The 22858-nt window shown below is 35.5% G+C and overlaps 1 protein-coding gene across 1 annotated transcript; it reads left to right on the forward strand.

The window, feature by feature from the left end:
- Positions 1-819: 819 nt before the first annotated feature.
- Positions 820-21893, forward strand: LOC134246986 (uncharacterized). Its single transcript, XM_062729337.1, has 11 exons — positions 820-961; positions 1792-2288; positions 2619-2840; positions 3271-3446; positions 3576-3774; positions 3964-4005; positions 5090-5593; positions 5793-5855; positions 8576-8632; positions 8908-9006; positions 19096-21893. Exons 2-11 carry the CDS (start codon positions 1802-1804, stop codon positions 21003-21005), a joined length of 3759 nt encoding a protein of 1252 aa, XP_062585321.1. The 5' UTR covers positions 820-961; positions 1792-1801; the 3' UTR covers positions 21006-21893.
- Positions 21894-22858: the final 965 nt, after the last annotated feature.

The raw sequence follows: 22858 nt of genomic DNA on the forward strand, positions 1-22858 counted from the left end.
TCGAATCCCACTGTGGGACGTGGAGACTACAGGTCCTTCGGATGAGACCGTATAAAATTAACCGAGGTCCCGTGTCGCAGTAGGTGCTGGCACGAAAGAGATCCCTCACTGCTCAATGACCCTAAGTGCCGAGTATACATGTTGTAGAACAAAATTTGTAGCTCTCCACCGGCAAGTGCATGGTGGTGTCTCCATGTCTTCGCTTCTGAAGTTTTTTTGTCTTCTTTGATTATATATATATATTTGTCAACTTTACTTTATTTTCCCTCTCTGTCCTTTCTCTTTCATAAGTGCTAGCATTCTTTTCTTTGGAAATATTTTACTAAATATAAATTTCTTAATAAATGAATTGAGTATACATTTTTACAATTCGATAATCATGTTGATGAATTACATCCATTTCGAAATTTCATTATGACCTCGATCAGCATTAATTTTACAATTGTTCACTATAACACTGATAATAATAGAGTTGTCATTGCTTAGTACGTTAAACATGTTAAATAATATACAATCAACAATCAAATGGAATTTATAAACAGTGATAAATATGCAACAAAAAACAAAACAAAAGAAAACCAAAAAAAAACATTTGTTTGCAATTCGAAAATGATAGGGGAAAAGTATTAAATTTAATTTAAAATGTAAACTTTACATATACTATTAAAGATATAATTTAAGATTGTGTCTAACCTTACAACAGTTCCGATGATTTTAAAATTTTTATTTATTACTTTTTGTCTGGCTAGATCCGCGCACGATATGTTGAATAAATTGACCAATCAAAACTTGAGTACGTCTTTACTTCCCAAATGAATATGCTAATGAGCGAGAGGCAGCGTTTTAGTTTCTATATTGTCAAGGTGCTGTTGTAAGGTCGCAGACATATGCGTTAGAATTAGAAGGTTTGTTCCAAACTGAAAGAGGAAGAAAGAAGAAGAAACGAACAACTTGACATAATGTAAGTTAAACGTAATCTTTCAGTTTGTAATGATATATTCGACTTCTTAAATCGTGTTTGAAAACGAAACCAAATGTATGTATCTATCTCGAAAGTAGAACTAAAGCATTTTAAAAATTTGATATATTTGAAAATATTATGCATATATACTTTAACATTTCGGTGTAATAGGTTTGGGTTTTTCACTTGCCATAAGAAATATGAGAAACTTTAGTACTAATAAGTGAATTAACGAAATAGTATATCGAAAGTAAAACATAAGCCCCCTACTTTCTTTTCAAAGATGGCGCCTGCGATCATCAAATATTTGTTAGATTTATAACCTGTAAGCACAGAAAGCGTTCAAAGATGCGGGATATATCAGTTGCTATAGTAATTTATAAAGGCAAAGGTAGTTTAAGTGCAAATGCGATTAATTTTGCAAGTGATCTTTTATGCGTATGGTATTTTTTTTTTAGCGCAAAGGCATGCTCATCCCTGTTTAATGTATTGAAAGTAGGTCAATTCAGAACGAGGCTTAAGGTGCAAAGGGGGTGCAGCCAAGGCGGGTTTGAAAAAATAATAGTTGACACTGGTGGAGTGATGTGGCTACAATTTATTATTTAATGAGGTTGAAATTGTATTAAAAGATGACAAATTTTTTATTTATCACATATTTTCTTTTCCAGCACCATGATACCCATTTAGCCCCCCTCCCAAATAGAAAAAAAAAAAAAAAATAACAAACATGAACAAGTTTAATTTGCATGTAATATGGAAGCAAATTTATTTAGCTAATAAATATAGAATTTGTTCAGGAGTTTTTTGTTATCAAGTGATAGAATTTGTAGATGTAACAGTATGGAGGAGACAGAGAGGGAGACCACAGAAGAGACCATCTATGTGTACGAGTACCCGGCCAGCAATCAGTCCGACCCGGGGGAGGACACAAAGGTCATCACTATAGAGAGTAAAGACTCCCCCGACGAGGACGTCACCACGGTAACACAGTATGTGGAGGAGGTGGTGGAAATAGACAATGAGAATGTGGTGGTGGCCAACGTGATGGCAGCCAGCGAGAAAGGCTCCATTAAACTGGTCCTAGCGGAGGAGGAGGATAATCCTGGAGAACATGGGTATACGATGAATTATCGACCCATTAGACCGGTGGAACGTCAGAAGATGAGGCCCTGGCTCCTGGAGCACCTGGACAGTGGGAGTATTCCCGGACTTTCCTGGCAAAACCGTACTCAGCGCATCTTCCGCATCTCCTGGAAACATGCCGCACACAACTGCTTTAACAGAACCACAGACTCCGATCTGTTTGAGAGATGGGCTTATCATACAGGTCAGTAATATTCTTCACCAGGACTGGGTTGTGAATTAATCTCTATCTTCTGTCCATGTTATTCTTAAACGAATACAGTGAAAATTGTCTAATCCAACACCTGTGCAATCCATCACACTGTAAATTCTGATGTTAAATGTCTTTCCCATTTAACTAATTGTCATAAATATTTTACACTATGCAATCTGACACACTGTCTATTCAGACACAAAATTCATCTCTCGGTACATGTCGGATTAGATGGGTTTCGCCATATTTGAATGTTGATACAATTTACTAAAATAATTATTAAAATTTTCTATCTTCAAGTTGTATGATTTTTATTTGAAGGTCGCCACCATGATGGGAATCATAAGCGCTGGAAAGCCAATTTTCGCTGTGCTTTGAACAGTTTACCAGATGTTATAGAACTGAGAGATCTGGGTGTAAGGAAAGGAGATAATGCATTTAAAGTCTATAAATTTATTGACCTCAATGATGAAAAGGAGAGGGAGGAGAAGAAACGACTACAGATGGTCACCAGGAGTAGCAAGAAAACCGACAACAAGAAAGGTAGGGTAAACATGGTAAAGGTCACAAGAAATTCTTCAGAAATGAGGTACAAGATATTAGGTAGGGGGGACAAATGTCCCATTTAATTTAATACAAGGGTTGATACCATAAGGTTCCGAGGCTCTTTCAAAGAAATACATTTGATACACAACATATTTCTATGAAGAAAAAAGATTTACTATGTACACAAAATTTTCCGTGAAATTAAAAGAATTAATCAAGATATGAGGTTGATGTCTGATTAGGGCACATTTTACGTGTAAAGAAAATGCATTTCCCAGTGCCCTTGGAGAAAAATAAAAAAAAAAAAATTTGCATGGTTAACTATATATTTCCTTCCTTTATTTGAGGAAAATCACACTTAAATAGTAGTTTACATTGTTTCCTGATCCTGTAATGATTTTGATTTATTTGTTTTTGTTATATACAGGGAGCTCTACACCAAGCACACCTGCAGGGAGTAAACAGCTGAAGGAGTCCAGTAGTCCCCCTGCAGCCTTCAGTATAACCACCACAGAAGGGGGGATGTTACAGACACTGCTCCACGCCATAGAACTCAAAAACCAGGAGGCAGCCACAGATAAGGATGACGACAAAAAGTCAAAGGTCAGACTGCCCATACAGGAAACTAAACCTTTTTTTGTTGATGAGGGCTCTATTGATTTTAAAATCTTGAAACAACCATAAATTGATTATATATTGGAATGATGAGCTGTTGTGGGTTTATTTGAACAGGAAAAGATTCAACTGACAGTGAAGAGAAGCCTAGACCAAGAAAACCAGCCAAGATCAAAACGGAGCCGCCGTGAAACGGGTAAAACCCCACAGAGTGAGGAGACAGAGAGCAGTGAGGAGGAGGGGGGCTACGAATCTGAGTCCCAGGGCAGCAGCACCTCCCTTACCCCTGGGGCCACCCCCAGTACACCAACCTCTGGTAGTTATTGACAGTGTCATATTGTGGTACAAGTGTCATGTCACATTCAGGCTTTTAATCTCACATTTATAAAATACATTTCTTGTTATAATAACATCTCTTTCTGTTTTCTTATCGGAGATATCAATGATTCATGTAAAGGAAATGTTGATTTATTCTAAGAAGTGGAACTCCTTTCCTTTCTTTCAGGGCAAAGTGTGCTTAACATGTTGAAACTGCCATATATATTAGGTAAGAAGATTTTTAAGGTAGGATTCTTCTCAGGTTTCTGACTAGATGGAATATTCAAAGTACATTTGTTGATATGTCTTATATATTTAGATGTAAGAGATTTAAAAGACAATATTTTTCTTTCCTCATCACAATTATACAACTTTAAATAGAAATGGTAAACTGCGTTTGAAAACTAGCAGGGACCATATTTTTGGCGGAATGGTGGTATGAAAATATCTTCTTTTCTGCCTCTCAAAATTATTATAGAACATTGAATTTACTTACAATTTTTGCACAATCAAAGACTAGACGAAATTTTCGAATGTAAGTTAAATTAATAATAAGGGACTTAAGTTTCAAAATATATCAAATAAATAAGACTTTCCACAGATACTAGAACTATGTTGGCTTTTAAATGCTTCAAATCTAACTACAGATTTGAGCCAAAAATCTGTAAAAAGTGTTATTTCTCTCTTAGTAAACGATCAAAACTTTTAGTTTTTGCATTGTTTAGTACCTTTATGTGACAACTTTACTATATGTGAAAATTGGAAAAAGTTAAATATAGGAAGTATATAAAAATAACTAATAAATCCTAAAAATTTGAGAAAAGTAGAGGAAATTCGGATTAGCAAATACCCATTTTATTTAAATTATCCATGTCAATTTGTTAATATCATCTTATAGGCCCTATATTGTAGTATCTTTTTATGCAAAAAGAAAAACATTCAATCTTTTGAATTACAAGTAGGGATCGCATGATTGGAAACAGTAATTTTTTATTCTTAATGTCCAGAAAAAAGGTAATGACCTTGACCTGACCTTGCCTCTAATATTAAACGGTCAAATTTTATTTCCCTGATGCCATCACTTAGTGATATTGTCCTCTTGATTCTGTGAAAATTTCATTAATTTTTAAATACAAGAAATGTGAGAAGAATCCTACCTTAAGAACCCTAGAATATTGGTAGAGGATAAAATCTTTGTTCGCAAAAGTTCTTTTCATGCCTGCTTGATAAATATAACTGGCTTTTTAACTTTGATCTGTACTTTGTAAATTTACGTCTAAATTTAAAGTAATAATTGATTCAATTTATTTTAGACATGAAGCAGCTTTTAGCATTAGCTGGAAACAAACAGAAAGATATTGAGGGGAAGGGTCAAGGTCAGGACAAGTTGACCATCACCAATGTGACCTTGGACTCAGTCCTACAGGACCGACTGACTCGTAACACGGACAGCTCTAATGTCAAGATCACCATTCCATACACTGTTTTTGAAGCTCTCAAAGCCAAAAATCTGGCCACTAAGAACCCAGGGACGCTCGAGGGTACCCCTAGTAGTGTTGTTCTTACGCAAGCCCTAGACAACAGCAAGGATGCCACAGAGACCACAGCAAAACCACAGCCGACGGTGGTGTCCAGCAGCAAGGAGGCGACGGCCTACCCCAACATCAGAAGCCGCCTGGTGTCACGACTTAACATCAGTGGTGCCCAGGTGGTGGGTCAGGGTCAGATACGCCCCACCCTGGTTACTGAAGGAGGCAGAAAATCATTTGAAAAAGTAACAGTGCAGGCTATCCCACAGCTACAACCAGTGAATGCAGGTAAGTCCACCTGATTAAAAAGTAAGTCAGAGAGTGGAGAAATTGTCTATATCGGTCATTAATATGAATTATTTTAAATGTTAAAAGAACAAGAAGAGATGATCTTGAAATGAAAATATTATTCTTTGTTACTGTATCAGTGTTATTTCATTTATTGAATTAATTTAAGAAGATTTAAATTTGAGGAATATTTTAATAGGTTCCTCTGGTGAAGAGTCGGACCAAGGCAGTAAAATTAACATCAGTCCAGTTAATATTAATGGTAAGTTAACTAACGGTTAACATCAGTCCAGTCAATATTAGTTGTAAGTAACTAGCAATCAACATTAGTACCAGCCCTGTCAATATCTATGGTACATTAACTCTCAGTATGATTTAGATAATCTCTGTCAATGTTTGCAGTAGGTTTCCTGATGGGTTTTAGCAGTATATTTTTTAGTCTGCAGTGTTAATTGTTTTTCACCATAGACAATTTGACCCCTCCCTGGAAGCCTGCATAGTAAAGTCCAGTGTACTTTGATTGTTCCCTCTATGCTTATATCTGTACCCAATTTTGGAAAAAAAACAAAAACATGCCTTTTCTTTGGAGGAAAATTATGAAAGGCTTACAATTAACCAATTATTCCTTTTTTTCATATTCAGGACTGAATATAAATCTAAAAGTAATAATAATAGAAAAGGTAAAATGTGAATTTTTCTTATGTTTTGCAGCACAAGGTAATTTTTAGTATGACTTGGAGTGTATAGGGTGTAGATACAGTGTAACGGCATGCATTCTTCATAAAAACGTTTTTCATTTTGATATCACGAGTGTGTTTTAATCCTTTCATTTCTTGCATATTTTTGAGTGGACCTCCTTTGAACTTTCACATTGTGACTGTCCTCCATGTACAGAGTCCCAGTCTTTTTGGTTTTCTTTCTTATGAAAATATTCATTTTCCACTTCTTTATTTTCATCTGCAATTTTTTGGATGAATTACAAAAAAATGATGAGTCAATGTGATCATTTTGTTTTGTTTTTTGGTCACCTGAGACACTCAGATGATCTATAACTGTCTGTTTTTGTGTCTTGTGTGTTTACGTTTGAACATTTTCAGCCTTTTTTCTGGAACTGCTTCACCAATTTTAACCAATTTTGGTATATATATCATTTATGGGTAAAGGGTTACATTAAAATTTGAACTTACCTGATCACTACCCAGGGGGCCTGGTGATGGGACCAAACCATCAAAATTTATGCAATCCTCTTTTTTTTCCCTGAACTTCAAGCAGTCATATTCTTCAAAAACTTTCGTCTCTGCATAGGGTATTATGCAGACAAACATAGTGCTTGATTTTGATGGTCATTTGTGAACTACTCCAGGGTTTGAAGTAGTTTGACTCTATGACAATCAAACAATATTTTTTATGCTTCAAGAAAATCTTTCCCCTTTATCAATCACCTATTATACTAAGTGTTTGTATATAATGTAATTGATAGGTACGGATAAAGGGAATTAAAGAATAACACATGGTTATCGATAAAATGAGTAGTTTGCTGACTAAACTAACGAAATTGTTAATCCCTGAATGTTGGCTTATGCCTCTGGTTTTTGAGTAACATGTTTTAATTCATCTAAGAATATCAGCTACTGCTAATTTATTACTTTTTTATTATATTTTTTTTTTCTTTGGTCTCTATGCAGGATTGTATAATACTCAGGTCCTTGAGTATCATGTTTTCTCTTCTTTTTTAGGTCACCTGAGTAAACTCAGGTGACCTATTGCTATCTGTTTTCGTCCGTCGTCGTGCGTTAACATTTGAACATTTTCAGCTTCTTCTCTGCAACCACTGAACCAATTTCAACCAAATTTGGCACAAAGCATTTATGGGTGAAGGGGAACAAAAATTTTTAATTTCATGATCCCTGCCCCCCTGGGGCCTGAGGGGTGGGGCCAAAACCACTAAAATTAATGCAATCTTTAAAAATCTTCTTCTTTACTCCTGAACATCAAGCAGTCAAACTGTTTGCATAATTGTAATTAGCATTGAGTCCTCTACCAAAATTGTGAAATTCATGACCCTGGGGTCAGGGATTTTAGTGCTAGGGTGGGGCTAAATAAGTATATAGTGAAAATGCATTATTTCTTTGAAAATCTTCTTCTCTGCATGCTCTTGGGTATTAAATAGACTAAGTGCATAGTTATGATGAGCAAGGAAGCCTCTACCAAAATTGTGAATTTTATGGCCCCAGGGTCAGGGGTTCTGGTGTTAGGACAGGGCTCTATTGATTATATAGTGAAAATACATTAAATCTTTGAAAATTTTTTTCTCTGCTCCTGGGTATTAAGCAGATGAACTACCTATATACCAGGGTCAGGGGTTCTGGTGTTAGGACGGGGCTCTATTGATTATATAGTGAAAATACATTAAATCTTTGAAAATTTTTTTCTCTGCTCCTGGGTATTAAGCAGATGAACTACCTATATAGTTATGATGAGAAACGGCCCTAATCTTCCAGAATTGTGAATTTCAAGGCCCCAGGGTCCGGGGTACCATAGAGGGTGGGGGCTGTACTTATATACTGAAAATGAATGAATTGTTTGAAACCTGCTCCTTGCCTTTTCAAAAATTGTGCAATGTGTGGATCTAGGCTTAAGTGTCAGGGGTTCATGTGTGGTAGGGGCACTACTGATTATTGCTGAACATTACTGATTAGTTGAAATGCATTTTTTGTTCCCCTACCCTGCCTATGGGTATTAAGTAACTAAGCAACTGCTAAGTATATAGTTATGATGATCAGTGGTGCCTCTTTCAAAATTGTGAATGCCATAGCATCTGGCTTAAAACATGAATCAAATTCAATCACTGGAAAGTTGTTGCATAATGCTCAGGTGACCTATAAGGCCCATGGGCCTCTTGTTTATATATCCCCTTCTAAAATATTATTTTGTATTCTCTGCAATTATTATACTCTGATCCCACACTTGTTTCTGATTTAGCTGATGTATCACAGTCTGAAACTCCAGGCAGTTCCCAAGCCAACAAAGAGTCAGCAGGTATCAAAGTCAAACAGTCACTCATGACTGCATCTTTATGTTTTTTGTAAATGCTGACAAAGTGTAATAAAAGTAGCGCCTTATATTTGTATTGATTAATTTCCTTTAAACTCACTTCATGCAGTCATGTTAAAGATTTGAAGATTCCAGTTGTGATACATGTACTTTGTTTACAATATTTACATGAAATTATATTTGATTCAAAAGAAATTTTAAAATTGTTCTCATGTTTTACAATAGTGAAACTTTTCAGACTTATAATTGTTTATTTTCAGACATGGATCATGTGACAGAACAAGTAACCGTGGAGCTGGGGGAACTCACCGAGGACCAGCTATCTGCTGAGGTGATGGGCGGGGAACCAGACAACCAGTGTAAGTCTATTTATAGCATTAATTGTGGAAATAGAGGGTAAAGGGTAGTTAGGAATTGTGCCGTCATAAGAAATCTTACTTTTCCTTAGTGACTTCTCCATGTAAATGTACATACAGCTGTATATCTGTGCAGACCAATGATGAGAGATGTTTCTTATATAACGAATACTGAATGTAACTGGCTACACTAGCCTCCATCTTTGTTATTCTTATGACACTATCATGCCTCAGTGAAATCTTTGTGCATGTGTTGTGACTTATTATTGGGGTAACTTTAATCTGGGTTAAAACTTTCAGATATTTTTATATCTTGGGCATGTATTACTCTTCAAGTTTTTCCAATGCTTTTTCCAGCATGTTGTTCATTTATTTCTTGAATGAGGCAGCAGAATGTTCATTCTCTGATAATACTTTGTCAGAATTTTCAGTACAAACAAATAGTTTAGTCGCATCATCAATCATCCACATTTTCCACTGAACACAAAACAATTGAGATGAAAAAAAATCTTGCATGCCATAGATTCATTGTTTAGCATTGGGATTCATCTATACGGTCTTTTTCATTATCTTAGAAATGAAACACTTGTGATGTCTTACAATTAAATGACTAATGGCTTGGTTATAATAATTGAGTCCCGCGGAATGAGCAATATATTTGACAGCGGTGAAGCTTTAGCAACACTTCTCCTGGATTTATTCCAGTCACAGCGGACAAAAGAGAAACACGCACGGTCATGACCCACTGCAACTTGTATCTTAACGCGGCGTGCCCGGGATGTGGGCTGGTCAGGGAGGGATTGACCCCTGTCATTCGGACCGCCCTGGACGTCCTCAGGTCCCAGCAGTACCACTCACTCTCCTACCAGGTAAGATATAATTAAAAGTCATAGCTTGAATATTAAAGCAAATTTCATATGACTTTATTTATGTAAACATTGAAATCAGGTAAGTTTTGAATTGACCTAGTATCTGAGCCTTATATTATCCAAGTTAAGAGATAAAAGAAATGAATTAGAACTTTAAACTTCCAGGGGTGTTGTTTTCCCTGATTATTTACTTTTCTTTAGATCCCAGTTACTCCATCCTTGCCATTGGTCATCACAAATAGACGCTATTTTGGTTGCCTGGAAGAAGACCTTGACCCAGTGACTGTGACCCTGACCCCTGAAGGCCAATTAAACATTAATGTTCTGTTTAAAACGCTGGAGAAAATTGTAGTGAAATCAGAGCGGGGTGAATTAGATGTCCAGGCTTTTCAGTGGACGATGGACAGACTTGTGGGTAATGTTTTATGCCCCGGGGTGTCGGTCACCCATTACCCTGACCACTGGGAGGTCCCGGTCCGTCAGTTTGAGGAACCTTTCCGACGCGTCCAGTCCTTGACCTGTCCAGTATGGTACAGCACTGAGGGATCGGAGGAGTTCCCAATAAGCATGTGTGGGGGGTGTCAGGACGCCACTGATAGTCTGACCTCTAAACAAGAGGAAACCATAGAAACCGAGATCATCGTCATGGATGCTGATATTGCTGAGCAGGTGTTTGAGGGTACTTGTTGTAATATTTCTCACGTAGAGGTCAGTGAGGAGGTTACAGGTCAAATGTAATCAGTTCAAATTCATCTTTTATGTTTGACTTGCAATGTATTATGTCCCTTGTATTGTTCAATGGATTCAAATTGTTTTGTTGACTTTGATGTTTGTTAAAAATAATTTGACACATTAAGTTTATACAGTGGACCCTCATTTATCCGGACGCTTTGGTTCCCAGTTAATTTGTCCGGATATGTGAAGCATCCGGATATCTGAATCAACAGTTAAACAAGACAAAATAACATTTAAAAATTTCGTTCCGATGAAAAATCGTCCGGATACTGAAGCATCCGGATATCTGGCGTCCGGATATCTGAAGGTCCACTGTACATGTATTCATAACCATGCTTGCAATCAAATCTCATAGCTTCATGATTCCAATGTATTCCATATTTCATGATGTTTGTACTCATTTTATCACCCTGGACTAAAAGTTCTACAAAAGGAACATTGCTCGAGTTGCTTTAAAAGGCATTCACAGCATGGGCATTGGAGTATTTGTTTAACATGATACTGTTATAAAATGATGGCCTCTAGTAGGTGTTTATTACTTGTGCGAGTACAATTTCCTCTGTCAGTTTTAAACCCTGTTTGATATTTGATTGTTATATCTTAAAAGTATAGTACAGCAATGTTAGAATTATTGTTATTTTAAGTGGTTTGCTTTTGCCAATTTTTTGTTTAAAATTAACCCAAGTACAAAGCACAGAGACTGGCAGTAACAATTTTTTTGATTCTAGGTGATCACTGTTTATATAAAAAGTAGCATTCTGTGTATAAAGTGATAATTTAAAGTCAAGCAAAGTATGTTACTGTCCCTGTGGTACAGAGTTATGTGGATGAGAAGGAATGAAATACTGAAATGTGTCTGTTATGATAGAAATCTAAACAAGCAAAGTGAAGTGTATCATAAAAAAAATCTGTATTTGGTTGGAACAAAATGATGATTACATCAAACATAAGGATAAATTTTCTTGTTCCAATAAGATGTATATATAGAACAATGATGTAATAAATATCTTACAGATAAATGTGTAGCCATTTACAGGATAGCCGTGTATAAACAGAATGTAAACATTCAGTAGATTTTGTTGAGATTGTTTGCTTGTCTGTTTAACAATTTTTGCTATTTGATATATTTTAAATGATTGAGGTGCAAATGTTGGAATTTTCAATTTTTTGGCATAAAAAAATTGTATCCATTTCAGAGGTGAGAACTATTAAGGTATTGTTAAAATGCAGGGTATGAAGTACACTTTAGTAATTTTGTTTACAATCTTGCATGTACAAACTGGACACAATATCATTATTCTGGCATGTAAAAATGAAATATTTCTTAAATTTTGAGGGATTGGGGGTATATAAATGATTGGGTTTTGTAAATCATTAATGCCTGTAAATAGAATCCATGTAATTTGTGGATAACTTCAGCTAATAGTCTGTACATATTTGCAATATTAGACGGGTTCCTCTTTTCTGAAGCATTTTAAAAAGGTTTTGTATTTAACACTTAGATTAATTAAAGTTTTAATGGTTGTTTTAATCTGTTTTTGCTTAGTTTAACAAATGGCTGAAGTGAGCTTTCCTGATCAAAAAGTGTCTGGCATATTTGTATCACTATGAGGGATGGGGATCACAAAAATATTTTCAAAAAATATCATTTTAACCTTCAATTTTTACATAGTTTTTAACTATACATTTCATGGGCATCAATGTTTAAAATCCACTTCTTTTGTTTTTCATTGGCCTGTTTGCAAGTTAGAATTAATGCTTATACATTGCAATACATGTAGGGCAGGATTTGAACTATTTTTGCTTCTGGATTTTCAAATTTAAGTGCAAACTAATAATGTTCTTTATATACATGTAATTAATTTTGTTATGCTTGGGTGACTTTTGTGCAGGATAAGGCTAAAACTTTGCTATATGAGTATGGAAGTAATACTAGGGGATGTGATGAACTCATAAGTTGTGGCATGAAACTCATATTTCCTATAGAAATTTATATTGGTATTTCTGTGCAGTTACAACATTCATTTATATTATGACCCACTTCCACACTTTTTAGCAGATTGTTGTTTTTGATGATGCTAATGTGTTATTGCAATCCATGTATATCTAACTTGCCCTGTGGCAATAATTAATGATTTCTGTTGATCTTTAGTGTTTAAATGCAATGTTCTATAGTATTGTACTCGTAGTTTTTGATAATAAAAGTGAAACAATATTATTTTCTTAGATTTGTATTTTTTGAAATTGACATTTATTATATTTGTCAAGAAGTTGAAGATAGTTATCAAAAACTCATATGTTATAAGACAAAGACAATTGCCAAATCAAGTGAAGGCATACTGTGACATGACATTAGGTCATTTGGGTACCACTTGTAGTATCAAGATCACTTCAAGAGATAAACTGTGTAAATTTTTTGTCAGGTCCATACCTTTATGAGAGAAGTATTATAAGCAAGAATTTTAAAATAATGGAAACTTATAATTAAGTCATTTTTAGCTCACCTCAACGAAGTTGGGGGGAGCTTATGTGATACCCTCGGCGTCGGCGTCCCGGGTTAAGGTTAAGTTTTTTGGAGCCGTTTTCTTTTTAAGTACTTCTATGTCCTATATTGATTAGACATGCATGGAAGATGTTTCTAATGTGTTTCATTGTACCCGTCAAAGTTTCAGATGCTGCAATTTCAGCAAAGGAATGACCAGGTTAATGTTTTTGGTGCAGGTTAACATTTTTGGTGCAGTTTTTGGTGTAGGTCTCATTTCCGAGTAACTATAAGCCCTATGTTGACCAAACTTACATGGATGGTACATCTTAGGATGCATACTACTAGACTTGCTTCAGATGCTGAATCTGACCTACATTTTCCGGTTGAGTGAACAGGTTAAAGTTTTTGGTGCAGGTTTCATTTCCAAGTTACTATGAGACATATAATGACCAAACTTGCATGGATGGTACATCTTAGGATGCATATTACAAGACTTGCTTCGGATGCTGAATCTGACCTACATTTTCCGGTTGAGTGAACAGGTTAAAATTTTTGGTGCAGGTTTCATTTCCAAGTTACTATGAACCCTATAATGACTAAACTTGCCTGGATGGTACATCTTAGGTTAAATGCATACCAAACTTGCATGGATGGTACCAGACTTGCTTTGGATGCTGAATCTGACCTACATTTTCCGGTTGAGTAAACAGGTTAAAGTTTATGGTGCAGGATTCATTTCCAAGTAACTTTGAGCCCTATAATGACCAAACTTGCATGGATGGTACATCTAATGGTGCATTCTACTAGGCTGGCTTCAGAAGCTGAATCTGACCTACATTTTCTGGATTAGTGAAAAGGTTAGTTTTTTATACAGGTTTCATTTCCAAGTAACTTTGAGCTCTATGTTGAACAAACTTGCATGGATGATACATCTTAGGATGCACACTAATGGACTTGCTTCAGATGCTGAATTCGACATACATTTTCCAGATAATAGACCTCGTAAAAGTTATGGGACGGTGCAGGTCTATCACCAAGAAACTAAACCAAAGTTGCACAAATGATGCATCAAGGGATGAAAACTCTCAATCTTGCTTCAGATGCTGGATTTTAATTACATTTTCATGATGAAGAACTAGTTTTAAGTTTTTATATAGGTCTATTCCAAAGTATCAAAATTGCATAAATTTTGCATTTTTGGATGTACACTTTTTGTTGGTTAATTGTGTGACTTAATTTGCCTTACTTAAAGACAACATTCGTTGAGGTGAGCTCTGTAATCTCTGATTACCTATGTTGTTAGCTTGGAATGATAAAGAATACTTGCATATCATAGTATGCACATTCAAGGTCGCCGAACATAAATAACAAGGAATTATGCAGACTAAAAGTACAATATGCAGAATTCTAAAAAGTTATGGAAAGTCTTTCGGAGGTCAACACTTCCACTAGATTGCCAAAAATGAATGGTGGGACTGTAATCGAAAGTTTTTGAAAAATAGCGACAATGCAGGATGTTCTTGATTGATATAAATTTATTTTTATAAATAGAACTTTCAGACACTCAAAGATGGGGGATTTGAACATGATCATGTAGAGGAGAAATGTCTTTTTTATGTACCAGTATATATTGTACTTACACACATAAGCGGCTGGCTAATCAGTTACTAGACAGAATATTCCATGGTCAAATTTAGTTTAAAAACAAAGAACTAGAATGAAATAACTCTGCCAGAGTATGAGCCAGTGATAGTATATATTTGCTACAAGGTTATTATAAAGACCATATAATTTTTAAAATCACTTTAGTGAGGCTGTGTCAAATCCCTATAACATCAACTTATTCATCATTAGGCTGCCTTGGTTTAAAATTGATTGTAACTATGCTTTTGAGCATCAAATAAGTTGGGAGATGTAGACACCATATATAGGTGATAGTCGGATACAAGGACTAACCTTCCATGGTCTTGCTTTGGATACATGTACTGAATTTGACCAATCAGTTAATTTCTTTCAAAAGTGACTATTAGCCTTATGCTAACCAACCTTGCACTCAATGCACAATACCAGAGATGCTGTGGATGCATTGCTGGATATGTTTCATATTTGAATTATTCATTTGAAAAAGACATTAATGGTAATCTAACAAACAACCTCTGTGACAAACGTGATGACTTTAACTTTTCTATCGTCAATTTCCCTAACTTATGCAGCAATATACCTTCATCGCCTGCATATGAGGATTATATCTCTCTGACAGTTGACTCAATTCTAAGACAACTAATGATGAGACATCTAAGGTACTGGACTTGTTTCGGATACTGAATTTGAATTTAAAAAATCCAGATGAATGACCAGAATAAAACTTTTGTTCTTCTGTTTAAAGCCTTATGCTAACCACTTAGCACTGCAGATACATTGCACAATACCAGAGTTGTTTTGGATGCATTGCCAGGATTTTACTACATTTTCCAGATGAGTGAACAGGTTAATGCTTTTGGAGTAAGTCGAAGACCAAGACTATAATGTCTTACCTGATCTAGCTGCAGATCTGTAGCATTATGGTTTTTATATATTAGTCTTTGACCATAACACTACAGATCCCGTAATGCAAAAAATGTGCAATTTACGGCGCAAGACTTTTTTGTGCACTACCGTATAGCGGGTTTTCTTGGCGGGTGTAAAATTTGGAGTTTTACCTGCTCTAAGGTATGCCAATAATTTTGACGTAATTTATTTTAGCGTACGCAGGGTTTCAGCTCTTTGCAGATGGACACTAATAAGAGTACTGACTATATTAGCGATTAAAATTTTAGCAGACATTAATCTAAACACCAAAATAATCCGAAATTAGAACCCCGCTAAAATTTATTTGGGAGAATTTCTTCCCTTTCCAACTTTGGTAAATCATCTACCTTTCACCACATAATTTCAGACACATTCTTAAACCAATTTGTATATTTTATCTACCTCTAATTACCCTTTATAGTCGCCTCTTACTGGCGACAAACTGGCTTGAGTTGAATTGTCTGGGGGATTGCAGAAAATTTTGATTCAAGCAAGTTTATTGTTTGTAGAGACGACTAAAAAGGGTTGGGAGGTGGGTAAAATATACAGATGTATTTAAAAATGTGTCTAGAATTATGGAGGGAAAGGTAAATAATTTACCAATGTTGGAAAGGGGAGAAATTCTTCCAAACAGTGTGCAAAAAATTTTGTGCTGTAAATTGCACATTTTTTGCGTTACGGGATCTGTAGCGTTATGGTCAAAGACTAATATAATAAAACCATAATGCTACAGTTCTGCAGCTACACCTGATTAGGGCTGGGACGATACAATATATATTTCTATATTGATACACATCACGATATTTGAGCCACGATACGATATGTATCACGATAGGTTTAATTGCTTATAAAATCTTTTTTTGCATTGAAATAAACAAATTATTTCTTTGCAAATAAGAATAATTTATTTTAAAAAGTTCTTTTTATATTTAAAAAAAAAAATTGACTCAAGTGGTGTTAATTATTATTTATTTCATATCTTTATATTTATATTTAATTAGCTTATGTATTTTTGTCCCCCGCTTTCGCGAAAGCGAGGGGACATTAAATCTCATTCGTCTGTCCGTCTGTCCGTCAGTCTGTCAGTCCGTCCGTCTGTCCGTCCGTCACAAAAACTTTAACCTTGCCCATAACTTTTGATCTAGTGGAGCTATGACTTTCATATTTTATGTATTGTGATACCTTTCTTTGGGTACCACCAAAACCTTGGAGTTTGACCCACTTTTACACAAAAAATTTCATACTTTTTTTTAGATTGACTTTTATATTTCACATATATAACCAAAATTGACCTTGGAGTTTGACCCACTTTTACACAAAAAATTTCATACTTTTATTTGGCCATAACTTTTGAAAAAGGACTTTTATATTTCATATATATTCTTTGTGACAAGACCTTTCATTGGATACCAACAACTTTACCTTTTGACCTTGACCTTGAACTTATGAAAAAACTTTAACATTGGCCATAACTTTTGAACCGTATGGGCTAGGGCTTTCATACTTCATATATGTAATCCTTGTGAGAAGGCATTTTATTGGATACCAAGAACTTCTCCTTTCACCTTGACCTTGAAGTTTGGCCTACTTTTAAAAAACTATGACCGATGCCACAACTTTAGAACAGTAGTGTCATATTATTATTGATATTTGACCATATCTTTATATTTATATTTAATTAGCTTATTTATTTTATGTATTAAACCCCAAATGTTAGATAAACAAAGAAAAACAGAAGTCAGATTTTTTTGGTTGATATTTCGCTATTTCTTCATATGTATAGATATGCGTATTGTCCTCACAGATATCAGGATATATCGATATCTCGATATATCATCCCAGTCCTACACCTGATCCAAAGCATGGATGATGCACACAACCAGAGTTGCTTCAGAGCTGGATCTTGCCTATACTTTCCAGATAATGGACCATTTTTAAGTTTTTGAAGCAGGTTTATTTCCAAAATAACTATAAGGGTTATTTGAATCAAACTTGCATGGATGATGCATCAAGGGAAGGACACTCTCAAACTTGCTTTACATGCTTGATTTGACTAGCATTTTCTGGGCGAGTGATTAGTTTTTAAATATGTCCATTCCTAAGTAACTGCAAGGCCTATCTGATCAAATTTGGATAAATGTTGCATCTTTGGATGTACACTTCTAGATTATTAGTTTAATATATATAAGACTTTGCCTTACTTAAACACAACATTCATTGAGGTGTGTAATCTCTGATTACCTATATGTTTGTTATACTGAGCATAACATATCAAGAGAAAGTTTGGGTTTGAAAACACAGAAATATTTTCCTTCTCTTTTTTGGTGGTTAGTGTAAAACATTAAAACAAAACTAGATATATAAGCAAGGTATTTTATTTATGCAAAGCATCAAATAAGCTGCAAAGAGCAAGAGCCACTTTGGGCCTTATTTGGCCTTGAGAATTTCTGAAAAATCAAAACTGCTCAGTTTAGGTTGCAAATGCAGTATTTATCACTTGGAGTGTTGGTGACCATGTATTGATTAATCCTGACGTAATTTTACATCTAGTCAATGCATTATGACGTCATAAAATGCGTCATTTTCCTCATATCCTGTAAATTCCTTTGAAAATGACCTAAAGTTGAAGCATTTTTTCAATATTTCATATAGAGCACAACCTCTGATCCAAAATATGCAAATACATAATGAAAGCTCTGTTTCTGAAGATTAAAAAAACGTTTTATTTTTTGGATCGTGGGCTGTGCTCATATTTTAATTCTTTGCTGAAGGTAGTCAAATACGCATGTTTTCTGCAAATTTCAAGAACATTGCAATTTCTCAAACCTGTTTTCCAATATCTGGATTCTCAAAACGAAGTTTTATGATGGAAATTGAAAGCACCAAGTGTCTACTTTATTTTGATATATGAAATGGAAAAGAGGGTGATAGTTAATAAATTGATATAAGTACAGGGCCATTTTATGCATAAGATGGCTCTTGCTCTTTTTCACGTTTTCATCATGATACTCTGTATCTATCGTTGGCATCATCACGAAGTAGATTCACACAGATGAAGAACATCAAAATAAATGTGTAATGTTAAAAATAATCATTGTGTCATTAGCAGCTGTAGCAAATTCAAATCAAATACTAGTACATATTACTTTATGCATGTGGTCAATAAAAAGTTATTTGACCAAGGCAATAAAAATTACACTCATTTTCCAATGTTCAGATCCTTACACAACCAAAAACAAACAGCCCAAAAGACTGCAAAAATTTTATACGTAAGTTTTATGCACACTTTCAATAAAAAGTTATTGGACTGAGACAAAAAAACCACCTTTGAGACATTTGTCAATCTGTATTTCCAAACACAACCACAAATACATGTAGATCAGAGACAGATAATAATCAATGTGTCGTTAAGAGACCTCTGTTTTTGTCTTTCAGACTGCTGTCTATGGTGTAATTTGAATTTCAAAACCAAGATGGAGCTCTTAGGTCACTTTATTTCTCTTCATGAGGACATGCTGATTCCAGAATCTGACCAATCGGTGACCTGCCAGGCCCTGGCCACAGATACAGACGGAGCTCTGGACTTATCCAAAAAAACCAAGGATTCCGAAGGGAACAGTACGGAGACACCTTATACCAATGTGGTAGACCTCTCCTTCACTACACTAGGGGAGGGGGAGGGAGCGTTGGACTTATCCAACTCCAAGAAAAACCTGGTGGTAAATGAGATCAATGTTCCGCCATCTGAGAACAGGCCCCAGTACAGTCTGAATAGCCTGATTGATGCCCTGCGGAACACCATAGAACAGGACAGGAAGGACAAGAGGGGCCCAGCCAGCAGCAGTTATGTGATGGAGGTGGATCAGGAGATAGACCAGGGCGAGCCTGTGATGAAGTTTGTAGACCTGAGTTCTGACTCAGAGAGCGAGTCCGAGCCCCCCAAACAGGAATTTACCTCCGACGTGAAAATCTCCGTCAAGACTTTCCAGGTCAACGGGAAAACCATGTATAGGTGTACCAAGTGTAACCGAGTGTTCAGCAAATCCTGCACCTTGTCAAGGCATGCATTGGTACACACTCAGCTCTTTCCCTATCTTTGTGGAATCTGTGATTCAGAATTCAGAGACATGAGAGTACTTCTGAAACATTTGGATCTTCATGGAGAAGATGTGGATTGTCCATGCCAGAAATGTGAGAAAATCAACCAAGAAAAAACTGTTTCCAATAAAGTGAAAGAGGAACCTGGGAAGTTTAAGTTTAAGTGTGATATTTGTGGTAAACAGTTTAGAAGTGTTGAGAGCTGTAAAGCCCATGTGGACTCCCACACCTCAGACAGTGTGTCGGTCAGCTGCAGCATCTGTAAGATGAAGTTCTCGTGTCACCGCGCTCTGAACAGACACAGGATGTCGTCGCATTCTCTACAGAACTGCCCCGTGTGTCTGGAGTCGTCCTCAGACCTGGCAGCTCACATGGTCAACCATCCAGGGGTGTTCATCTACAAGTGTGGCCTGTGTTCTGATGGATTCAATCGACGTCCAGACCTCCATGATCACCTCAAAGTTCACACCTCACTGGGAAACACCGGACCTCAGAATCAGATGAGGCGACGTGTCAAACCTCTGTCAAAAAAGACTCTAGATGCAAGACTCCAGAAGAAAACTAAATCAGCTGAGAAAAGAGCAGCCAAAAAGAAAATTGTTCCCAAGACAAACAGTAAGGAAAAAGCTGAAAATATTAAAGTGGAGACATTTGACAATACAGGCATTGTGACTAAAGCTGTGATTCTTCAAGGGAAGGAAGACAGTGAAGAAATGGAGACACCGGAGAGTTGGCCAAAACCTAAAACTGCCACAGAGGGAACTACTGGGAATATCCCTCACTTCATGATGATTGACTCCTCTGTGGACTTTGAAAATAATCCCAAACAAGTGAAAGAGAACCAGAAAAGTAAAAAACCTGTCAGTGACAAGAACTCTGCGGCCAAGGAAGAGAGTCTACCAGAAGAGGACACTCCATCACAGGAATCAGCCGCAGATAAAAACGAGGGAAACCCTGTAGAATCTCCAGCCAAGACTGAGCCGTCCTCACCCAAAGCAACCGGCTCCATGAACCTGCGCCGGCGATCTTCACGAAGATGTCGCTGGCATGACAACGATTCCGTGTGTGAACGCTGTGATGGAACCTTCATTAAAACCATCGCCTTCGAGAGGAAGCAGAAGAAGGCCTCACCCACACCCTCTGGTGACCTAAGCCAACTGATCCCCCCTGCTGAGGATGTGACCCCTATGCCCAGCAGTACTGACATCACCTCCTCAGTGGTCAGGGTAACCAAGACAACAAACTAACCACTAACCAGACTCTGTATGTAAAAAGTCTCATCTCTGGCAGCCAGGTCATCACAGAGGTTTGTTATATGTTGTTTATTATGAATTTAGTGAAAATTGACTATAACAAAAGACTGTTTAACCAACAATGGTGAAGAACTAGAATGAATTTGTGACAAATTTATTTATGGGTACTTTTGTGAATTATTATACAGATTATTCATGTTAGTGGTGGTGTTTTATGTAGAAATCCTCTTCTTGTCTTCATAACAATGTTATGTCTAAAAATCATAAATAGGTTCACTAAAATATGTTGCATCCATGGTCATTTTTTCTAGCCACATTAAAAAGACACCTTATCCAAACAAAAATAAAATTGGATGCATGGGTTGTTATATACTTTATATTTTTGGAACATATGTATTATGTTATGTAAAATATATATATATTGCTGGATTTGATTGGTTGTAAACAATGCACAAATCAAACCTCTAAAATATTAAGAACTTTCTATGATGTTAAAATTTTGTCTTTCTTGCCATCTCATAAATCCGGTGCAGCATGTTTCCACAAATTGATACAGTAAATCTTGTCTAAATCTGGATAAGACAACATTTTAAAGAATTAGATTTATCAAAAATGAATTGAATTTTACATTGTTTTAGGCAAGATTTGAGAATACACAGCATTCAGATAAGACAGGCTTAACTGTATTACAGATGGATCTACTGTAAAAGTAACTTATAGAATTTAGTAAATTCAACATACTGGGTAAACTCTGTATGATTTATGCTTTCATATTTTTGGGGAGGGAAATTTTTTTTACTAAATTATGTAGCTAATAGATACTTTTAAAATAAACTGCTTGTTTACTACTAAATTATACATATTGTATGTACTTAAATTTATGTATGACGTTTACTTCAAATTTTGATTTTAATATATTAAAATTATTGATTTTTATATTTTTTAAAAAAATCTATAGTCTTGTGAAGTGTTCGAATGAAAGTGAGGACTGAAATTTTTGTTTTTCTGGTCTTAAATATCTCAAGGAAAATGTATTTATAAATACATAACAATAATATAATCTGTTTTCATAGTAACATGTAATGTTCATTTCTCCACATTGACATAATGTTGATTTTTTTTAATTACATGTACTTTAAATGTAACTATAGTTATGTATAGAGTAAAATTATGTCTCATTGTAAATCTTTTCTATGCAAAAAATAATAACCCAAAGTTATTTATGCATCAATTTTTTTTTCAAGATTTTATGAATTTTAAATACTTAAAAGGACTAAAAAGTTTAAGTGTTTTACACAGAGAAACATTTCAATTTTTTTCATAAATTACAGACTACTTTTTCTAACGTTCTTCTACTGATTTGCAATCTTGCTGCCAATGTTAGGAAAACAGATTTTTTTTCCCCTAGTGTGTACCACATTCTGTATTTTAACCCCTGTATATAAATACATTGTACAGTAAAACACTCTTAAAACAAAGTTCCAGGAATGGACAATTCTGCTTCATTGTACGCCTAATTCCTTACATTCATTGAGTTTACAATATATTTTAAAGTCACAAGGAATGAAAATCACTTTGCTGTAAGCATCAATTCATTATAAACACATTCTTTGTAGCATGATTTACTGTATATAACTATTTTTTTTTTAAGAACCACTGAAATTATGTTGAACTATACTTTAAGTGAACATTCCTTACACTACATTTTCCACGAGAAAGTGGATAATACTACAATTTATCAAAAATACTAGATGATTTTAATCAGTAAGCTATAGAAAAAAGACATGAGGGGCAAGGGCGGTTAATAGGGATTATACGGTATTCTTTATAAGCATGATTTACTGTAT

The sequence above is a fragment of the Saccostrea cucullata genome, unplaced genomic scaffold, assembly GCF_032062105.1.
Source record: "Saccostrea cucullata isolate Sc308-1 unplaced genomic scaffold, CSIRO_AGI_Scuc_v1 ctg20, whole genome shotgun sequence".
Taxonomy (NCBI): domain Eukaryota; kingdom Metazoa; phylum Mollusca; class Bivalvia; order Ostreida; family Ostreidae; genus Saccostrea; species Saccostrea cuccullata.

What these genes read in the sequence shown, in the direction of transcription:
- LOC134246986 (XM_062729337.1), top strand. Translation starts at nt 1,802, where the DNA reads ATGGAGGAGACAGAGAGGGAGACCACAGAAGAGACCATCTATGTGTAC. An exon ending in CCCCAGTACACCAACCTCTG is followed by an intron (nt 3,775 to 3,963) that starts GTAGTTATTGAC and finishes CCTTTCTTTCAG; the next exon opens with GGCAAAGTGTGCTTAACATG. An exon ending in CAGTCCAGTTAATATTAATG is followed by an intron (nt 5,856 to 8,575) that starts GTAAGTTAACTA and finishes TTTCTGATTTAG; the next exon opens with CTGATGTATCACAGTCTGAA.